This window comes from Dama dama, chromosome 13 (genome assembly GCF_033118175.1).
Source record: "Dama dama isolate Ldn47 chromosome 13, ASM3311817v1, whole genome shotgun sequence".
In the NCBI taxonomy this organism is placed as follows: Eukaryota; Metazoa; Chordata; class Mammalia; order Artiodactyla; family Cervidae; genus Dama; species Dama dama.
In genome coordinates this window covers 29,516,431-29,537,860 of record NC_083693.1, presented here as the reverse complement: position 1 = coordinate 29,537,860, position 21,430 = coordinate 29,516,431, and the positions used below count along the sequence as shown (strand labels likewise).

The 21,430-nt window shown below is 55.8% G+C and overlaps 1 protein-coding gene across 3 annotated transcripts; it reads left to right on the top strand.

Annotated features, from left to right (window-relative positions):
* Positions 1-3,894: 3,894 nt before the first annotated feature.
* On the top strand, positions 3,895-20,977 carry KIF7 (kinesin family member 7). 3 transcript variants are annotated; one of them, XM_061158691.1, is made up of 19 exons: positions 3,895-4,030; positions 6,410-6,761; positions 8,204-8,404; positions 9,018-9,411; positions 9,666-10,176; positions 10,624-10,740; positions 11,393-11,620; positions 12,511-12,653; positions 13,067-13,182; positions 13,379-13,531; positions 14,889-15,091; positions 16,263-16,460; positions 16,837-16,962; positions 17,157-17,348; positions 18,291-18,506; positions 19,356-19,562; positions 19,718-19,916; positions 19,995-20,141; positions 20,353-20,977. In XM_061158691.1, the coding sequence occupies exons 2-19, from the start codon at positions 6,434-6,436 to the stop codon at positions 20,724-20,726; spliced, it is 4,053 nt and encodes a 1,350-aa protein (XP_061014674.1). In that variant the 5' UTR covers positions 3,895-4,030; positions 6,410-6,433; the 3' UTR covers positions 20,727-20,977. The 3 variants fall into 3 exon arrangements, with proteins under 3 accessions (XP_061014674.1, XP_061014672.1, XP_061014673.1); XM_061158689.1 differs by lacking the exon at positions 3,895-4,030 and adding an exon at positions 4,170-4,585; XM_061158690.1 differs by lacking the exon at positions 3,895-4,030 and adding an exon at positions 4,171-4,585 and having other exon boundaries at positions 17,157-17,333.
* Positions 20,978-21,430: the final 453 nt, after the last annotated feature.

Sequence of the window (21,430 nt, the reverse complement as noted above, 5' to 3'; positions counted from 1 at the left end):
CCAGCGCATGGGACATGGGTTCGACTTCTGGTGCGGGAAGATCCCACCTGCCATGGGACATGGGACATGTGTGTCCAACAAGTCCATGTGCCACAATTACTGAGCTCGTGCTCGAGAAAGCCCTGCCTCCCAAGTGCTGCAACTACTGAAGCCTGTGCTCCTAGAGCCCCGGCTTCACAACAATCGAAGCCACCAGAATGAGACCCCCAAGCGCTCAAGAAAGAACAGCCCCCTCACCGCAGCTCAAGAAAGCCTGTGCAGCAGAAAAGGCCCCAAACAACCAAAAATAAATAAAGTCTAAATAAGAGAAAATGCCAAATAGCTTTCCAAACCGAACTCTGTTTTCCTTGCTATTGTCATCTGCACCTGCACAGGTAATTCTGACATTTCTGTCCATCCTTTCCGACATCTGTATACACACGCTCATCGCCTCACCCCCCTCAGACCCATGAGGGCCCTCTTGGACTCCACTCTGTCGCACACCTGAGTCCAGCTCCCTGACACTGACTCTGGACCCTGGCAGATCTTTGGTGTAATGAGTCGTTGGCCTTGATCCATGGTTTTGGAATCTGGGGATGTCCAGAATGAGGAAAGGGGGGTGTTGATGGACATACACAGCTGGACATGGTCAGGACCTTGAATTAGCTTTGGGATCAAGCTCACCCATCTCACCCCCCACCTCACCCTCTTCCCCTACCTCACGCTCACAATCCACACCACACTCAGCAGTTTCCTGGGAAGGGGGTGTGTGGATCTGGCAAGTGGGGCCTTTAGAAGCTGATATGACATGACTAAAGAGACAGAGTCCAGCCTAGCCCTGGCAGGGCCCCTGTGGGCAGCTATAGGAGACCTGGCCTCGGGCCTGCTGGTGTAGATAGAAACACTCAGCTATCCTGGGCATCACCTGCCCGCACAGCCTTCTTCCTGGAGCTCCGGAATCCACACTCCTAACTGTCTGTTCTTCCATAGTCCTGGGGTCCCTCTTGCCAGGAAAGCCATAGAAGTCAACACACCCACTGGCCAGACCCAGACCCTTCTCCCTGTCCTGGATCCCAACCAGGGTGCTGGGAACCAGCATATGGCACAGGACAGCCCAGGAGGCAAACAACGTGTCCACAAAATTCTGTTTTTATCATTAAACTGATAGTAAAGTGCTCTGAGCCTGGCCCTCAGTCTTTCTGAATACTTTCTGGTGAGAAATTAGAGTGAAGCATCTCCTCTAAATGACAGAAATTTGCTTCATTGGCTCCAGGTTGGATGTGGGGCTTTTCTCCTGAGAAACATCAGTTTGGCTGGCTTTCCTACTCAGGGGTATGACGGCTCACCCACACTCTGGACCTCAGGATGACCTCCCCTTCACACTGGGATGCCAAGGTCCCTATCCAGAGAAACGCATCGTCCCCTCTCTTCTATTGTGGCTCACAAAATGCACCTCCAACTGAATCACAGTTTTGGAGATGGAAAAACAGCCGTTTCACTTAATAACATACATTTATCATGCTTTTTTTTTAATGTCTGTGCTGGGTCTTGTCTGTGGTTCTCAGGCTTAATGCCGTGGCTTCTTCTGGTGCAGAGCACAGGCTCTAGGGTGCACGTGCTTAGTTGTTTCCTGGCATGTGGGATCTTCCCAGACCAGAGATCGAATGCATGTCAGTCGAATGCAGGCAGAGGATTCTTAACCACTGGACTACCAGGGAAGTCCTACAACTTGGGTTTTAATGCTCATTGTATTAAGCATGGTTTTCCTAAATATTGAAACTTGGTGGTATATTGGAGAAGACAAGTCAAATATGGCTTGAGTGATGGGGTGGATGGTGCGGGGCATGCTGGAAGAGATATTTGAGGGCGGTTTCCTGGACAGCACCTGCTCAGGTAGATGCAGGATGAACCCCCTCTGCAGGATTTCCACTGGCTTTTCACTGACAGAATTGCCTCCCCAACTGGAGAGGCTGGCTAAGAACTCTGTGGCAGCCCCCACCTCCTGTTAGCCTTTTCTAGGGCCAGTTGTCCAGCCAGGAACGCAAGGCTGGGTGGCAGTGTGGTCCACCAGTGGATCCCATGCCCATTCCAAACTGGGGACTTATGAACCAGAACTGTGGGGCCAGGATTTCTCATGCCATCCTGCTCTCTGCCCAGCTAGCTAGAATGCCTGAACAGGAGCTCTCTTGTGTTTTCATCCATCCACCCCTAGGTCACCCCAGCTCTGGGGCAGAGAAGGGACCCAGCGATGACTTCCTGGTGTGAGTGCCCAGGGTACAGCCAGGGCCTCTGCCACACCATCCCAACCCTGAATATCTCAGAGGGGATGAGTCCTATTCAGCTTTAGAAGAGGTAGCGAAATCAGAAGAAATCAAGGCTGGAGGCTTCCTAGGGTCTAGGAAGGGAGAAGTACATCATGAGAAACTCTGGGCTGGAAGAAGCACAAGCTGGAATCAAGATTGCTGGGAGAAATATCAATAGTCCTGAGCCTGAGAGTCGGGTTCGCCTTTGATATGCAGATAACACCACCCTTATGGCAGAAAGTGAAGAGGAACTAAAAAGCCTCTTGATGAAAGTGAAAGAGGAGAGTGAAAAAGTTGGCTTAAAGCTTAACATTCAGAAAACTAAGATCATGGCATCTGGTCCCATCATTTCATGGGAAATAGATGGGGAAACAGTGGAAGTAGTGTCAGACTTTATTTTGGGGGGCTCCAAAATCACTGCAGATGGTGATTGCAGCCATGAAATTAAAAGACACTTACTCCTTGGAAGAAAAGTTACGACCAACCTAGATAGCATATTAAAAAGCAGAGACATTACTTTGCCAACAAAGGTCCATCTAGTCAAGGCTATGGTTTTTCCAGTGGTCATGTATGGATGTGAGAGCTGGATTATAAAGAAAGCTGAGCACCGAAAAATTGATGCTTTTGAATTATGGTGTTGGAGAAGACTCTTGAGAGTCCCCTGGACTGCAAAGAGATCCAACCAGTCCATCTTAAAGGAGATCAGTCCTGGGTGTTCATTGGAAGGACTGATGCTGAAGCTGAAACTCCAATACTTTGGCCACGTCATGTGAAGAGTTGACTCATGAAAAAGACCCTGATGCTGGGAGGGATTGGGGGCAAGAGGAGAAGGGGACGACAGAGGATGAGATGGTTGGATGGCATCACCGACTCGATGGACATGAGTTTGAGTAAACTCCGGGAGTTGGTGATGGACAGGGAGGCCTGGCGTGCTGCGATTCATGGGGTCGCAAACAGTCCGACACGACTGAGCGACTGAACTGAACTGAGGAAGGGAGAGCTTTGCTGAGCTTTGACGGGGCGTAGGGAGGGCTGCGATAGAAAGGAAGGGGGAAGGTCTCTGCACGAGAATGAACAATCAAACTACAGTAGTTGATTTTTAGTTAGCGATAGTCGCTCAGTCTTGTCCGATTCTTTGCGACCCCATTATCTGTAACCTGCCAGGCTCCTCTGTCCATGGGATTTCCCAGGCAAGAATACTGGAGTGGGTTGCCATTTCCTTCTGCAGGAATTGATTTTTAGGCCACTGTTAACCGGAGTCTCGGGGTTAGAAAATGCTCGTGGAACAAAACTGTCTCCTAGTTAGTTTTCATTCATCACTTGTTACAACTTGCATCATAAACCCAGATGCCCCGCTCCACGAGCTGGTGGGCTTCTCCAGCTCGGAGAATCCAGGCGGCCTTGTTGGTTGCCGAGTGCCCAGCATTCGGCGAGTAGAGGCTAATATCAGCTCGCCGCGCTCACGACTGGGGGCGGTGCTGGGGGTCGAGCGGCCCGTGGTCCTGCCGCTCAGCCCAGGCCACGCCCGATTCCCCGCCCCTCCGGCCCCCGCTCCGCCCCGTCTGCGGACAGACTCCGCGGCGCCGCGCAGCCCGCGCCTCCGCCCCAGAGCGCCCAGGCGGGAGGAGTTGCGGATGAGGGGCGGGATGTTTTGGTGGGCGGGGGTCCCGGTGACGGCATCCGACCGCGCCGCGCTGGGGCTCAGAGCCTCAGTGCCCGGCGGGGGGCCGACGCGCGCACCCTAGCAGGTGGGTGTGGGCCGGGGAGGGGTGGAGGTCTAGGACGCGGGTGGGAGGGAGGAGGCGCGCGCTCGCCCCTCCCCTGTGCAGGCCTGGGTTGAGTGGCACTGGGCGTCGGCACCCCGGGGACCCTTGACCGAGCACGAGGACCACTCCCTCCCTCCCCGTCTTTGCTGACCTCCTCCAGGCCCCTCTCCGAGTGGATCGGAGACTCTGCTTCTTTAAGTCGGGGCCTGAGGCCGGCATTCGGGGCCTGACCAGCAGGAGCGAGCACCCACGCTGCGAGAGTCGGGTTCGCCTTTGTAACCACTTCTCCCAACTTTCTCCTGTCCCGTGCCCGACGCCTCCGACTCCGGAACCCTCGGTGTTGTCCGGGCGCCTTCGGTGCGCAGAGCACTGGGCCCCGAGCCCGGGCGCGGAGAAGCTGGGACCGCGGGGCTGGAAAAGCTAAGGCTGAGGGATGCCCGAAGGCGCCCGTAGTGTTGCGTGGCAGTTACCGCTGCGGCCCCAGGGCCGAACACCCAGCTGGGACTGATGATTGAAGGAACGGGCGAACGATTACAGGTGCTGAGAGAAGAAGTGAAAAATAAAGAGCTGTGACCCTGGGGGTGGGGGCGAGGAGTGGGGATGGGGAGAGTTCCCTGGATGTAAGCTACTCATCACTGTTGGGCAGCTACTGAGCGTCGGGCCTTGTGCTGGGTGCTGGAGATACAGCATGAAGGGGACAGGCGGGTCCCTGCCTCCCAGCCCCCAGTTTGGGAGGTGAGGGGAGACCAATGGATAATCCGGCTTTTGCAAGGAAAGGGAGTGGTCAGTGGCTGATGGGAGAACTAAAGCGGTGGTTGTGGGTGGGTGGTGGGAGCCACAGATCAGACGCCCCTCCTTGGAGGGGAGGGCGCTCCCTGGAGGTGGGACAAACAACAGCCGAGTGTGCTGCAGGCAGAGAAAGGTGAGGAAATGTGGGGTATTAGGGGGTAAGTCATCAAGGTAGGTAGGGCCCATTAAAAGTTGTTTTTCTTGTTAAGGTTTTGAATCTAGAGCATTATGGAACCCCTTTTGCCTCTTTTGGGGGCATTTTAAGCAGGAGAGTGGCGTGGTCGCATTTGCATTTTTGAATGATGCCCCTGGTTGCCACATAGGAAAGTGCAGGGAGGCTGAAGCCAGTGAGGAGGTTGGTAAATATTCTGTCCAGTGGGCAGGATCCGGGCTTGGGTAATAGGATGGAGAGAAGCAGGTGTACTCGATATTTAGGAGATGGAATTAGCAGTATCTGATGGTGGGGGCTTGGCCTCAAAGGATGTGCTGACTCTCTTTAAGAAGGTGGAGCGGGGAATGTGCTGTGACAAAGGCAGTCAGTTCAGTCACTCAGTTGTGTCTGACTCTTTGCCACCCCATGGACTGCAGCACATCAGGCTTCCCTGTCCTTCACTAACTCCTGGAGTTTACTCAAACTCATGTCCATCGAGTCAGTGATGCCATCCAACCATCTCATCTTCTGTCATCCCCTTCACCTCCCGCCTTCAATCTTTCCCAGCATCAGGGTCTTTTCCAGTGAGTCAGTTCTTTGCATCAGGTGGCCAAAGTTTTGAAGTTTCTGCTTCAGCATCAGTCCTTCCAATGAATATTCAGGACTGATTTCCTTTAGGGTAGACTGTTTGGATCTCCTTGCTGTCCAAGGGACTCTCAAGAGTTTTCTCCAACACCATAATTCAAAAGCATCAATTCTTCAACACTTAGCTTTCCTTATAGTCCAACTCTCACATCCATACATGACTACTGGAAAAACCAAAGCTTTGACTAGACAGGCCTTTGTTGGCAAAGTAATGTCTCTGCTTTTTAATGTGCTGTCTAGGTTGGTCATAGCTTTTTTTCCAAGGAGCAAGCATCTTTTAATTTCATGGCTGCAGTCACCATCTGCAGTGATTTTGGAGCCCAAGAAAATAAAGTCTGTGTGTTTCCACTGCTTCCCCATCTATTTGCCATGAAGTGACGGGACCAGGTGGCATGATTTTAGTTTTCTGAATGTTGAGTTTTACGAAGGCAGGGACCATGGGTGGGTATTGGGGAAAAGAGATCCTTGTGCAGTGCTGCTTGTGTGTGTGTCTTCTAGGAGATGGGGTCCCAGCAGGAACACAGGTGCCCTTGGGTGTCGAGTGGAGGAGTTAGGGCCTCATTTGGTCAGTGATGGGAGCCGTGAAATGCTACTGTGTAGGATTCTATTGTGTCCCTTGCAGCATCTGGGCATCAGGTCGGGGCACAGAGGAGGTTTTGAATTTTGACCACCTTCCCTTTTAATCACCCCAATCCAGGAGCTGCAGGAACTGGCTCCAGGTCACCTGCAAGGTGAGTCCAGGTGCTGATGGCCAGGGCCTCTTCCTCTCTCTGCAGGGCTGGAAGCAGCAGCCTCTCAACATGGGGCTGGAGGCCCAGAGGCTGCCAGGGGCCGAGGAGGCCCCTGTGAGGGTGGCCCTGCGAGTCCGCCCACTCCTTCCCAAGGAGCTGCTGCACGGGCACCAGAGCTGCCTGAGGGTGGAGCCAGGGCACGGCCGGGTCACCTTGGGCCGAGACCGCCACTTCAGCTTCCACGTGGTGCTGGATGAGGACGCCGGGCAGGAGGCAGTGTACCAGGCCTGTGTGCAGCCCCTCCTCGAGGCTTTCTTTGAAGGCTTCAATGTCACCGTCTTTGCCTACGGTCAGACGGGCTCTGGGAAGACGTACACCATGGGGGAGGCCAGTGTGGGTGAGTGACCTGGCTTGAGACTGCCTGCCCTTGTTGAGGGGCCTCAAACATCTCCTGAATTTCTGCCTCTGCCATTTCCTGTTGGAGATGAGGAGGCTGGAGGAGGGAGGGCGGGTTTCCTAAGTAGATCTGCAGCCCAGGGTAGGATCAGCTGTCACTGGGCTGGGTCAGGCAGGAAGAAGAGTCCTTGGAGGTGAGTGGCCTTCTCAAGTCCATAGAGATGGGATCATACTGTCTGGTTCTGGGGAACTCACGGGGAGGAAGGGCATGGGAAGTTGTCTTCTCTGGAGGTTGTCAGGATCGTTGTCAAGGGTCAGGATGGCTGGAAGGGAAACTGTCCTGGAAGAGTCATGCTCCGGGGGCTGCATAGCGGGGAAGCGGGCTGGTTCCATGAGGCTCTGGAGTAGAGTTTTGCAAGAGATGCTTTGGGCCAACTGAAGGGATTGCCCGCTTCTAAGGAGCATGATTTGAAAAGTGTACATGTTTGTTGTAGAAAATTAGGGAAATACAGAAAAAGACATCCACAAAAGAAGACTTTTTTGATAACTGCCTTTCCCTGGTAGCTCAGATGGTTAAGAATCTGACTGTAGTACAGGATACCCAGGTTTGATCCCTGGGTTGAGAAGCTCCCCTGGAGAAGGGGATAGCTACCCACTTCAGTATTCTTGCCTGGAGAATCCCATGGACAGTGGAGCCTGGTGGGCTGCAGTCTGTAGGGTTGCAAAGAGTTGGACGCAACTGAGCGACTAACACTTTCACACTTTCTGATAATTGCCTTTCAGAAATCACTCACCCTGTTAGCATTCAGTTTTTCTTGGTGAAAATTTTTATACTTAAAAAAATATGGTACCAATGTACTATTCTTTTGTATCCTGTTTTATTTTCTTAACAATATATTAATATCATGAATATTTCTCATTAATTATTATTCAAGCAAAAACTTTAATGGCTGCTTAGCGTGCCATTGTGAATATAAGGTAATTTATTTAATCAAACCCCCTCTTGGATGTTGCAATGGACACTGAGGGTGTTTATGTTGTTTTTTTGTAAGTTATGAGGAAGAGTGTGTTCTGAACATCCTTTTATCACTTCCTTGGGATAAATTTAGGGGCTTCTTTAGATAACTGAGCATAGACTATGATAATGAGTCCCCAGGAGTCATCAAACAGAGGGTATCTGACTGTCTGGCAGGAATGTAATGGAGATGCTTTCATCATGAAAGTGGTTGGTTGAACCTTGAGAGGTTACTTCCAACTCTGAAATTCTGCCTGAGCACCCTGGAGCCTGGCCTGGATCAGGCTGCCCAGCCCATGCTGGCCTCTGCCTCTGCCTTCTCCACACTGGAGCTCCATCTGCCAGCTTCTGGCAGGAGCCTCTGGGCCTCATGGGTGCCATGCCCAGCTGAAGGCACCATGGCAGGTGGCCCTGCGGTGTCTCCCCAGCCTCCCTTCACGAGGACGAGCAGGGCATCATCCCACGGGCCATGGCCGAGGCCTTCAAGCTGATTGATGAGAATGACCTGTTGGACTGTCTGGTACACGTGTCCTACCTGGAAGTGTACAAGGAGGAGTTCCGAGACCTGCTGGAGGTGGGCACCGCCAGCCGGGACATCCAGCTCCGGGAGGACGATCGTGGGAATGTTGGTGAGGAACTCCTGGATCCTACCCTGGTCGGGAGTGGGGAGCCTGGCTTGGGGAGGGTTCACCTGCTTAGGGTGGATCCCCTGTCTGGAGGGAGGTACCTCCTAACTAGGAAACTCAAGCTCTGGGAAGTTTTGCTTTCATTTCCCCGTCTCTGTTGAGTTCAGTATTCACTGGTGTACCCAGAGTGAGAGTCACTGAGGTGGGCATGGGGGAAGCTGAAAAAAGTGAAAATGTTAGTTGCTAAGTCATGTCCGACTCTTTGCAACCCCATGGATTGTAGCCTGCCAGGCTCCTCTGTCCATGGAATTCTCCAGGCAAGAATACTGGAGTGCGTTGCTATGCCCTCCTCCAGGGGATCTTCCCAACCCAGGGATCGAACCCTGGTCTCCTGCATTGCAGGCAGATTCTTTACCATCTGAGCCACCAGGGAAGCTGGAGCTCCTTAAATCCCCAAGCAGGATGGGCCGGACCCCTTGGGCATGCAGAAGGGGCCCTGAGTCAGGAAGAGCTGTAGAGAAGCAGTCCTGCGCAGCCTGCCCTCCGGGCTGACCAGCCTCGGGCTGACCAGCCTCAGGTTGCCCTGCCTTGGGCTCACAGCCTTCTGTGCCCGCAGTGCTGTGTGGGGTGAAGGAGGTGGACGTGGAGGGCCTGGACGAGGTGCTGAGCCTCCTGGAGATGGGCAACGCAGCGCGGCACACGGGAGCCACACACCTCAACCGCCTCTCCAGCCGCTCCCACACCATCTTCACCGTGACCCTGGAGCAGCGGGGTCGCGCCCCCAGCCGCCTGCCCCGACCTGCGGCCGGCCAGCTGCTTGTCTCCAAGTTCCACTTTGTGGACCTGGCGGGCTCAGAGAGGGTGCTCAAGACAGGCAGCACAGGCGAGCGACTCAAGGAGAGCATCCAGATCAACAGCAGCCTCTTGGCGCTCGGCAACGTCATCAGTGCCCTGGGTGACGCCCAGCGCCGGGGCAGTCACATCCCTTACCGGGACTCCAAGATCACCCGGTGAGCTGCCACTGCTGCTGGCCCAGGGAAAAGAGGCCCGTGAGCCCCCTAGTCTGTCCTAGCTCCTGTCCGGCCTCTCTGGCTGGGGTGAGGCGACAAGAGATGGGTCCCCCTCTGATTTCTGGGGCGCAGTCTACACGTGGTTGAAGTCTCAGCCCCACAGGGAGCCATACAGAGATTCAAACCCTCTTTGGGGTCTGAACCTCTGGCTCTGGCACTTTGGGGCCTCTTACGCATCTCCCTGGCGCCGTCAGGATCCTCAAAGACTCCCTGGGCGGGAATGCCAAGACGATGATGATCGCCTGCGTCAGCCCTTCCTCCTCCGACTTTGACGAGACCCTCAACACCCTCAACTACGCCAGCCGTGCCCAGAACATTCGCAACCGCGCCACTGTCAACTGGCGGCCCGAGGCTGAGCGGGGGCCGGAGGAGGCAGTGGCCAGCGCCCGGGGGCCGCCTAGGCATCGGTCGGAGACACGCATCATCCACCGGGGCCGGCGCGCCCCGGGCCCTGCCGCCGCGGCCGCTGCCCGCCTGGGCGCCGAGTGCGCGCGTTACCGAGCCCGCACCGACGCCGCCTACAGCCTCCTCCGCGAGCTGCAGGCCGAGCCCGGGCTGCCCGGCGCCGCCGCCCGCAAGGTGCGCGACTGGCTTTGCGCCGTCGAGGGCGAGCGCAGCGCCCTGAGCTCCGCCTCCGGGCCCGACAGCGGCATCGAGAGTGCCTCTGCCGAGGAGCAGGCCACCCAGGGACCCGGCGGGCGAAAGGTGACCAGGGGCCGGGTGTGGCCTGGAGGTGGGGGGTGGGGGGAGGTGGGGGGTTGGGGGGAGGTGGGGAAGAAGGTTTTCCATACAGGGATTCAGAGGCATTTCTGCTGATGACCTTGATGTATCCTCAGGGTTTCCATCTGTTAAATAAAGATAACAGGAGTATCTACCTCCTTGGGATATAGGGACTGAGGGTGTCATAAGTGCTGGTGAAGGCTAGTTCTTAATAGTGGTGGTGATATTACTGTTAATGAAAACATGATTAATAATGACAAGAGATAGCCCAATGGCTTGTGGAGGGGACTGCAGGCCATGTGGGGTCTGGTCCCCCTCCCCGTTGCAGGCAGGCTTTGGAGCAGAGTAGCAAGCAGGGCCGGCGGGGTGACTCAGGGACAGGCAGGCTCGTCCTGACTGTTCCCCTGAAGCTGCTCCCCCTGCCCACCCTAGGAAGATGAGGGGCCGCTGCAACTGTTGGCCCTGCAGAGCCAGGTGGCCCGGCTGGAAGAGGAGAACCGAGACTTTCTAGCTGCGTTGGAGGACGCCATGGAGCAGTACAAACTTCAGGTGGGGCGCGCCCTCCCATACTGATGGTGGGGAGGGGGGACTTCTGCCGGGAGGTTAAACAGCTGTCAGAGTGAGAGAAGTGGGTTCTTGCAGGATGGGTAGAGATGTGAGCAGAAGTGCGGAGGAAAGGAACAGATTGGTGCAAGTGGATGTGCGAGGGTGGGTTGGAATTGGGACTGGAGGGGCAGCCCCGTGAGACTCCTGAGCCCTGCTTTTCCTTTTGTGCAAAGATGACCGGGTCGACGCTGCTCCTGGCGCCCCCTGGTGGCAGTGAGTGGCATGAATATGGAGGGAGTGATGGATGGGGCAGGGTCGGTTCAGTCAGTCTGTCCGACTCTTTGCGACCCCATGGACTGCGGCACACCAGGCCTCCCTGTCCATCACCAACTCTCGGAGCCTGCTCAAACTCACGTCCATCGAGTCGGTGATGTGGCGGGGTGGGAGAGTTTAAACCAGAACTAATACACCCTGTGTTCCAGAGGGACACCAAGAGGTGGTCAGAGGTATTTGGCCCTCCTCCACTTTAACACAGAGAGGGCATGGTGGTCTCAGACGTGTTCTTCGTTTTCTTGCGCTTCTGCCTGTCGGCACCCCGGCACCCCACCTCTCTCTCATCCACGTCTCCCATAAGCACCTGGATCATGTCTTGCAGAGCGACCGTCTTCGTGAGCAGCAGGAGGAGATGGCAGAGCTGCGACTGCGGCTGGAGCTGGTGCGGCCAGGCTGGGGGGCCCCAGGGATCTTGCAGGGCTTGCCTCCTGGGTCTTTTGTGCCCCGGCCTCACACAGCCCCCCTGGGAGGTGCCCACACCCACGTGCTGGGTGTGATGCCCCCCACCTGCATTCCTGGAGATGAAGTTAGCCTTGAAAACCGGGGAGAGGTGAGAAGGTGGCGAGGCTGGGTGTCTGCTGGTTGACCTGGGCAGGCTGAGGCAGGGGAGGGGCAATCCTGGGGAATGTGTCACTCACCTCGTGCTTTCACGGGACCAGCTATGAGATGCCCCTTTCTGGTGTTCCTGGAGGAATGGCCCAAATTTGGGTCGGGCCTCTCAGAAGGATCTGGTGCCATGGAGTATCCTTGGAGTAGTTGGAGATTGCTTGGAGTGAGGATTACAGAGGGGGTTCTGCCTCCATCCAGGGATGGGGAGCTCATCACCTCTGAAGTCACCCCCGCCACCACGCACCATCTTTGGATGCCTTCCTCTGCAAGTTCACTTTTCCATGGGCTCTGTTCTCCTTGCGCTTGGTCTCTTGTTTCTAGTTCTGTCACTTGGGGCCTTTTGGACAAAGGCTGCTCCTGCATCTGCCTGAAAGCTCTGGGTCATCTGAGCTCTAAAAACCAGAGGGACCAAGGGGTGGGAGGACATGGGTTTGGAAGAAGCCTGTTACGGACCCCCCACCTCCAACTCTGGTGGGGCATTGTTGGTGAGATAAGACTTGCTGCAGATGACTTATATACAAGATGGAAAGGGGAGATTGTCTCCTGAGGAGTGCCAGTTTTGCTCTGGGAGCCAGAGCAGGGTGGGGGCGGTGGTGGACAAGAGAACAGGAGGGGTAGAGGAAGGAACAAGGGAGGAGGGGAGAAGTTTCTGCTCCAACTTGAGATTGGAAAGACCTCTCAGATATCATTGTAGCTAGATCCTGAAGGTAAGGTCGGGCTTGAAGAGGCAGAGATGTAAGGAGCACGCATGGCGGGCCGAAGACTGGGTTAGGGGAGATGGCTGCTGGAAAAGGCCCTGGGAGCCTGTCCTGAAACCCTGGCATTTCCCAGCAGATGAAAAATGGCAGGGAGGCTGGAGCCAAGTTTCTGACAGAGGGAGACAGGCTGGGAAGTGGCTCTTCAGATGCATCAGAGGAAGAGGAAGAGGAGGAGGAGAAGGAGGGGCCGCCCCGACAGAGCCTGCGCCCACGAAGGTGAGTGGGACCCGTGGCCCACCAGACAAGGACCAGCTCAGGGCCTCAGCTGGGCAAGAGGGGTCCCACTGTGGTCTCAGGGTGCCCCTGCCCCCACCGCCCTGGCCAGCCCTTGGGGGAGAGTGGGCAGCGGCTGTGGGCTCTGAATCAGGCGTTCTCGCTGTGGCGGGTGTGCTGAGGGATGGACCCGGCCTCCTGTTTCTCGGCCTCTAAGGTGGCCCTCGGTGTCCTCAGCTGCCCTGCACCCTCTCAGCTCAGCTGCTGGCCTCAGTTCTGCCAGACGGACATCCTGGGGTCACAGTGACCCTGGGGTGATGGAAGGTCTGGAGTTCTCTCTTCCCCTCCTGGGCCTGGGAGATGGCTGGGCTGGGACAGGGCTGGGGAAGGGTACAGACTCCCCTTCTGCCCTCCAGGAATGGGATCAGCAAGTGGAACCAGAGGATGGGGGCCTGCCCAGGGAGTCCACTCAACAGGAAGGGCCCAGAGCTTCGCCTGGAGGAGCTGGGTGCAGCTATCCCAGGACCCAGAGGTGAGCTGGGTGGGGCGCAGAGAGGGTCCCGACCCCTTTACCCATTCATGACCCTGCACTGGCCACCCTGGAGAGTCCACATAACCATCCCTGGATGCCCCTGGCCAGGGCATTTCTCCCCTTCCCTCCCTTCCACCCACCCCTGCTTCCCCCACTATCTGTCGCGGCAGCTGCCCTGACCATCAGCCTGTTACAGTGGTCGGTGGGAGCAAGGCCCTGGCTCAGCCCCGCCAGGCCCCCGCAGCTATGGCCTCTGAGTGGCGACTGGCCCAAGCCCAGCAGAAGATCCGTGAGCTGGCCATCAACATCCGCATGAAGGAGGAGCTCATTGGAGAGCTGGTGCGCACAGGTGAGGGAGGGGCTTTGGGCTGGGCCTCCAACCTGAGGGTGGGTGGTTAGGAGCAGGGTCCAGATGACCTGGGTTTGCCCGCTCAGCTTCTTCCAGATGGGTGACCTTGAGCAGGTAGGATAACTGCTGTGTGCTCTGAAATGGAGATAGTAACTGCACCTGTTTTATAGGTTGTTGAAATGAGTTAATTCAGGTAAAATGCTTAGACTAGTTTGCAGGAAGCGTTATTTCTCACTGTTATTAATTGGTTGCCTGCTGTGTGTCAGACACTGCACGAGGCACAGAATCTCCTGGTCCTGGGGAGCAAACAATGTCCCCCAGTCATAGTAGTACGTCTGCTACTGGTGACACAGGCGAATGAGCAGGGGATGGTTTTAGGTGGTGACTGGTCAATCTTTTTAATTTTAATAGCTGTGAGTTTATTACAAAATATATTGGGAACAATTGCAAACAGACATGAGAGTCCCTACATACCTATCATTCAGATTTAGTATTTCCAAGCTTGGCCCACATTTGCTTCATTGCTCCCTTTTTTCTTTGCTGGAATTTTTTGTTCTTAATTTATTCTTATTGGCTGTGCCAGATCTTTGGTTGCAACATGCAAACTCATTAATAGCTGTGGCATGCCAAATCTAGTTCCCTGACCAGGGATTGAACCTGGGGCCCCTGAATTGGGAGCATGGAGTCTTAGGCACTGGACCACCAGGGAAGTCCTTTTTTGCTGAAATATTCTGAAGCAAATCTGAGACTTCATGTCATCTCATTCCTGCACCTTTCAGTATGCCTCTTTTTGGATATTTTAACCAAAATGCTATTAGCGTATCTAACTAAACCAATGCCCTCAGTGCTCAGAACAGAAGCAGTTCTTCAACAGTGTCTGTGCAGCTCTGTTCTTGTCCACACATTGGCTCATTGGGTCTCTGAAATCTCCCTTCTTTCACCTTTGCACAGTCATCCTGTGGAATGTTCCAGATCCCAGATATTCTGGGTTTGTCTGTTAGCTTCCTTATGGTGTCATTTAGCTTGTTCCTTTGTCCTATCGCCTACAAATGGAAGTTAGTTCTAGAGGCTTAGTTGTATGCCGGCTCAGGTTACAGATTTATTTTAGCATGTGTTAGGTAAAAAGAAAACTAGTTAACCCATAATCTCCCTGGGTCACTGCTATGGAGAAGGCTATTTTAAAAAATAAGTCAAATTAAAGAAGAGTAGTAAATGTCCACAGTACTGGGGGGAACAGAGTCATCGTGAAGCCCTTGTAGGTGTTAGGGGCTGGCAGAGGTCCGGGAAAACCACGGGGGAAGGAGCTGTGATGCTTCAGGGAGAGGCCCCGGTGCTGACTGCACCCCGGTCCCTCCAGGGAAGGCCGCCCAGGCCCTGAACCGCCAGCACAGCCAGCGCATCCAGGAGCTGGAGCGGGAGGCGGAGCGGGTGCGGGCTGAGCTGAGCGAGGGCCAGAGGCAGCTGCGGGAGCTCGAGGGCAGGGAGCCCCAGGACGCCGCTGAGCGCTCGCAGCTCCAGGAGTTCCGCAGGAGGGTTGCCGCCGCTCAGAACCAAGTGCAGGTCAGTGTCAGGACCCCGGGTGTGGTGGCTGCAGCCTCCCAGGTTGGAGTCCTGGAATCCTGACATGTGCGAGCCCCGGAGCCCACGCCCACTGTGGAACCAGGGGGTGCCCCAGCCCTGGCTGGTGGTGCGAACGCCCTCCTGGCCTTCCAGAGTGAGGCTGGTATTAGGTAGGAGCTGGTGGTGCTGGGGATCTTTAAACGCAGCAGAGGCAGAGGTGTGGAGGTGGGCCCTGCCTGAAGACCACCTTAGGAGACCAGAGGATGAGGGAAGGGAATGGGAAGGAACCAACCCTCCCTCCGTATGTCTACCCTTCCAGCTATCTGTTCATCCATCCCTCCAGCCCATCATCCCTCTGTGCATTCACCCACCAGTCCAGGTGTCTGTCTAATCCATCCATCCAGTTATCCTTTTATCAGTTGATATGACTATTTATGTGTCTGTTCATTTGTCTTTCTATTTCTGTTTATCGATCCTTGCGTTGTCTGTCTGTCCTGTTTTTTAAATTTTTTTTTATTTTTATTTGGCTGCACTGGGTCTTAGTTGCAGCATGCGGGATCTTTAGTTGTCACACAGGATTCTTTTAGTTGTAAGCTATGTGGGATCTAGTTCCCTGAGCAGGGATCAAACTCAGTCTCCCTGCATTGGGAGCTCAGAGTCTTAGCCACTGGACCACGAGGGAAGTCCCCTGTTTTTTACCTTTATATGATCGCACCATCTGTCTGTCCACCCACCCTTCCATCCATTCATCTTTGCACCTGTCCCTCCACTACAGTAGAGGTTTGGAGCGAAGGTTCAGGAGCCTTGACTGCGTTTGAATCCCAGCTCTGCCATTTACTAGCTGTGGGTCCTGGGTCAAGTTTCCTAACCTTTCTGTACCTCAGTTTCCTAATCTGTTAAGTAGGAAACCTTTAGTCATTTTGTAGGGTTGTAAGGATCACTTAATATACTGCGAGCACTTGGTGTACTGTGTTATGTAGTAAATGTCACAGTATTTTGACATTTTTATAATTTGCTATTTTTATTAGTCTAGTGTCCGTCGGCCTGTTTTCCCTTCTGTCTGTCCCTCTTCATCGTCCTTCTGTCCTGCCCATCCTTGTTGAGTGCCAGGCGCCATGCCTGGCTCTTCGCAGCTGCCATGAGCGGCCCAGCGGAAGCTATGTTGGTCCAGGTACTGAAGGAGAAGAAGCAGGCGACGGAGCGGCTGGCATCACTGTCGGCCCAGAGCGAGAAGCGGCTGCAGGAGCTGGAGAGGAACGTGCAGCTCATGCGGCAGCAGCAGGGGCAGCTGCAGAGGCGGCTTCGAGAGGAGACAGAGCAGAAGCGACGCCTGGAGACTGAGATGAACAAGCGGCAGCACCGTGTCAAGGTCGGGTGCTTGGCTGGCGGGGTGCCTGCGTCCCAGCCAGGAGGCCGGGGAGCGCGTACCGCCACGTGACCGGGGAAGGCTGGTCACGTGGCCTCCCTGAGTTTGTTTCTTCCCTTGAAAATGAGAGTCATAGGAAACTCAGGGCTAAGTGAGAACTCAGTGAGATGAACCAGATAAGGGGTCCAGCAATCTTGTGTTTGCTTCAGCTGGTGGGTCCCCAGTGGAACTTGAGGGTGGCGAGGCTGCGGGTGCTGGGCAGAGTTGTCTTGGGAGTGGGGCAGGCACTCCTGTGGGCTTTGGGGATTGCAGGCTCTGGGAGGACAGTGGTACCCTACAGGGCCCTGCCCTCCGAACCCACCCTGAACTTCATGCCCAGGAGCTGGAGCTGAAGCATGAGCAGCAGCAGAAGATTCTGAAGATCAAGACAGAAGAGATCGCGGCGTTTCAGAGGAAGCGGCGCAGCGGCAGCAATGGCTCTGTGGTCAGCCTGGAGCAGCAGCAGGTGGGGTCTGGGCTGAACCGTACCCCCAGGGACACCCGCAGCCTGGCCGGGCAGCCTGGCCAGTTGCTAGAGTGCCCTGTGGGGTCAGCTGGTGGGTGCATCATTCTCTGCCTCTGAGCTGGGTGGCATCCACACCACCCACATGGCCAGAGGGGAGAGCTGAGTTCCCTCCCGCCTCCCCCGCTGTCCCTTAGAAGATTGAGGAGCAGAAGAAGTGGCTGGACCAGGAAATGGAGAAGGTCCTGCAGCAGCGGCGGGCGCTGGAGGAGCTGGGGGAGGAGCTCCACAAGCGGGAGGCCATCCTGGCCAAGAAGGAGGCCCTGATGCAGGAGAAGACGGGGCTGGAGAGCAAGCGCCTGCGGTCCAGCCAGGTGAGGCCCAGCCAGGTGAGATCCTGCCGCGTGAGGCCCAGCCGGGTGAGATTCCATCAGATAAGGTCCTTCCAAGTGAGATCTCTCCAGTTGACAACCCTGCCAGGTGAGTTCTAGACAGATGAGGTTCTTCTAGGTGATGTCCCTGCTGGCTAAATTCCAGCCAGGTCTCTGTCCTCCTTGGCTCTACCCTGTGGATCTTGAGAGTGTCTGTGATACGGGTTCTCATGTGTGGGTAGAAGAACCTCTCCAGGTATCCATCCCCCAAAACATTGTACCTTATTAACCACTTGCTCTGTGCAGGCAGAATGAGGAACCACAGGTGTAGACAGGTGGTTTGGCCAGAGTTGGCTTTGTTGCTCCCTCTTGAGTAGGAAGTTTTGGAGCCAAATTTCCTCCTCTCAGATGGAACCACAGTGTTGCCCTGAGGATTAGAGAAGGGGTATGTCACTTCACACAGAGCCCAGAGCTGTCCCAGGAGCCGGTGCTTGGGCTAGATGCCCACAGGGTTCCAGATCCTCTTCTGCTGTCATGGAGTCCTAGAGGATTTCAGCTGGATTTTCTGGAGCATCCCTTGGCCATTAGAACCCTCACTTCCTTCCACATTAGGTTCCCCAAGGGCCTTTGGGGTTTGGCTACTAATCCCCCATCCTTCCCATCACCAACAGGAGTCAGGTCATCTCAGTGACAGGCCACCACCACCTCGCTCTGCCTTTGCCCACGTTGTCCCCTCTTGTCATTACCTTCTCTGTATCTTCCTCCCGGGCCATCTCTGGGGGCCCCTCTTCAGAGGCTCGGGTCCCCTAGACCCCACTCCCCAGCTTGTACAGAACTGAGAGTCCAACCTCCTGCTGGACAGCACGCCTCCTTAGCCTCCATGGCAGGGCTGGCCTGTCCTGTGGCCCCTGGGAGGGTGGGGCCTGCCCCTTCCCTCATCACCGGCGGTGCCGCCCCCAGGCCCTCAACGAGGACATTGTGCGAGTGTCCAGCCGGTTGGAGCACCTGGAGAAGGAGCTGTCCGAGAAGAGCGGGCAGCTGCGGCAGGGCAGCGCCCAGAGCCAGCAGCAGATCCGTGGGGAGATTGACGCACTGCGCCAGGAGAAGGACTTGCTGCTGAAACAGCGGCTGGAGATTGACGGCAAGCTGAGGCAGGGCAGCCTGCTGTCGCCTGAGGTGCGCCCTGCAGGCCGGCCTGGGGGCCTGCTCCCCTCCGCCCCTGGCCCTGGGTCTCCGCTGGGTATGGGCCTCCCTGCTTCGGGACACACACCCCTCCCGGGTGTCAGCCCCCAAAAAAGGCGCAGGACTAGCCCTCCCGCCACTGGTCCAGCCCCCAGGCCTGGGACTCACGGCTGGGCCTCGCTGCCCTCGGTTCCCCCAGGTGGACTCGGGACTTGTCCTGTGTCCTGCATCTCGTTAACCTCAGGCGTATAGCACGTGCTCACAACTCTCAACTCCAGACATGGGACGCGAGTCGGGACCATGTCACACCTCAGAGCCACATAGGTTTGCCCTCCTGCCAGCAGAGAAAGCCTGTGTTAGAGAAACAGACCCCCAGGGACTTACCTGGTAGTCTAGTGGTTAAGACTGTGCTTCCACTGCAGGTGGCATAGGTTTGATCCCTGGTTGGGGAACTAAAATCCCGCATGTTGCATGGTGCAGCCAAAAAGTTAAAAGAAGGGGAAATGGACCCCAGCAGACCCTGGGTGCCTCTGCAGTCCCACCACATCTTCCCTTCAGAGCAGGGTCTCCCAAGCACAGGTCATTCCAGAGGCTGTGAGCTTCAGAGAGCAGCCTCTTAGCGGAGCCCCGACCCCCGAGCCGAGGCTGACATGGAAGTGTCCCTGCTCCTGCTGCAGTGGGCAGGGGCACCTCTCTGGCTCTGAGGACAAGTGGGCACATAAAGGCTGGGTCGTGGCTGCGTGTGGCCATCACGACTCTGCCCAGGACCTCGGTGTTCAGGGGGCAGGTGTCCCATGGAGCGGGTAGCCTGTTCTCCCTCCACCCATCCCCGTGTCCCTGCAGGAGGAGCGGACGCTCTTTCAGCTGGATGAGGCCATTGAGGCCCTGGACGCCGCCATCGAGTACAAGAACGAGGCCATCACGTGCCGCCAGCGGGTGCTGCGGGCCTCGGCCTCCTTGCTGTCCCAGTGCGAGATGAACCTCATGGCCAAGCTCAGCTACCTCTCATCCTCAGAGACCCGAGCCCTGCTCTGCAAGTACTTCGACAAGGTGGGGTCACGGAGCTTGCAGACCCCCGCCTCCACCGGGGTCAGGGGAGGTGGACGGCGCGGGCGGTGAGCCGGCCACACGCCTGCTGCCCCTGCGTGAACAGCCCCGGGTGAAGGGAGCCGGCGCTGGGGGCTGAGCCTGGCTCTTGGGGACAGGTGGTGACGCTCCGCGAGGAGCAGCACCAGCAGCAGGTGGCCTTCTCGGAGCTCGAGTTGCAGCTGGAGGAGCAGCAGAGGCTGGTGTACTGGCTGGAGGCGGCCCTGGAGCGGCAGCGCCTGGAGATGGACCGCCAGCTGACCCTGCAGCAGAGGGGCCATGAGCAGCACGTGCAGCTGCTGCTGCAGCAGAGCCGAGGTGGGGCCCGGGCCCGCCGCGGGGGCCGCCGCCCGCCCCATAGCGCCTCACCACCTCCTCCTGCCTTTCTTCCTCCAGACCATCTTGGCGAAGGGCTGGCGGACAGCAGGAGGCAGTACGAGACCAGAATCCAGGCTCTGGAGAAGGAGCTGGGCCGCCATGTGCGGCTGAACCAGGAGCTGAAGCAGAAGCTTGGTAGCCTGAGTGCTGCCAGCCAGAGCAGGGGTAATTGCTGCGTGCCATCACCAGGCTGGCTGGGGCTCAGCCCTGACATCGGGTCTTCTTTGTTCTGGGCAAAGCTTAGAGACCACTCAGCCTTCAGCTCTTGGGTCATTTCACATGTTGTTGTTTGCATGGGGGTGTTGGAAGAAGGCTAGGGCTTCAGGAAGGCATGGCTGGCTACCTCCATGTCTGACAAGGATGTTGTTTTTGCCAGTGATGGGCGGGGAGAAGAGGACCCCATGCCTGGAGAACAGACAAGCCCCTGGAAGCGAGGATGAGCTCTACCCAGCGCCTGAGCCTCTCTGGCAGCCCACCGGCACGGAGGGTGCACCCCGCCCACGGGAGGAGATGCGGGACTTGGTCCACGCCCCGTTACCGTTGACGTGGAAACGCTCGAGCCTGTGCAGTGAAGAGCAGGGTTCCCCTGAGGAGCTGCGGCAGCGGGAGGCCGCTGAGCCCCCCGTGGGGCGGGTGCTGTCTGTGGGCGAGGCAGGTCTGCCCTGGAACCTCGGGCCCTTGGCCAAGCCCCGGCGGGAACTGCGGAGGGTCAGCCCAGGGATGATCGACGTCAGGAAAAACCCCCTGTAGGCACACCCAGGAGATTCGGGGCCTGCCCAAAGGTGTGGTGTTGACGCTCCCTTCTGTGAAGGAGTCCTTACCTCAAGCTCTAAATCAGGTGCTGATCTTTCTTGTTAGAGTCAACACATTCAGGCCACTGCCCAGAACTGGACTTGAATCACTTGTTTAAAAATGCAGATTTCTACCAGTCACTTCCTTTAAGATGTGGTACCCAGTTGCTATGTTTTGGCTTTTTTTTAAATATAATTTTTAAAATTTTATAGTTGATTTATAGCATTGTTAGTTTCAGGTGTGAAGCAGAATGTTTATACATATGCATATATCCACTCTTTTTCCGATTCTTTTCTCGTATAGGTTACTACAAATTTTTGAGTAGTTCTTTGTGCCATACAGTAGGTCCTTGTTGGTTATCTATTTTATATGTAGTAGCATGTATATGTTAATCCCAAACTCCTAATTTATCCCTTCCCTTTTCTCTTTGGTAACCACAAGTTTGTTTTCAGAGTCTATGAGTTTCTGTTCTGTAAATAAGTTCATCTGTATTTTCTTTAGATTCCACATATAAGTGATATCATATATTTGTCTTTTTCTGTCTGATTTACTTCACTTAGTGTGATAATCTCTAGGTCTGTATTGCTGCAGCTGGCATTCATTTTTTATAGCTGAGTAATATTCCATTGTATATATGTACCATGTCTTTATCTGTTTCTCTG

Coding starts and splice junctions, on each gene's coding strand:
- KIF7 (XM_061158689.1), top strand. CDS start 4,556: ATGATTGAAGGAACGGGCGAACGATTACAG. Junction 6,762..8,203: donor CATGGGGGAGGCCAGTGTGG/GTGAGTGACCTG, acceptor GTGTCTCCCCAG/CCTCCCTTCACGAGGACGAG. Junction 15,092..16,262: donor CCGCTCAGAACCAAGTGCAG/GTCAGTGTCAGG, acceptor ATGTTGGTCCAG/GTACTGAAGGAGAAGAAGCA.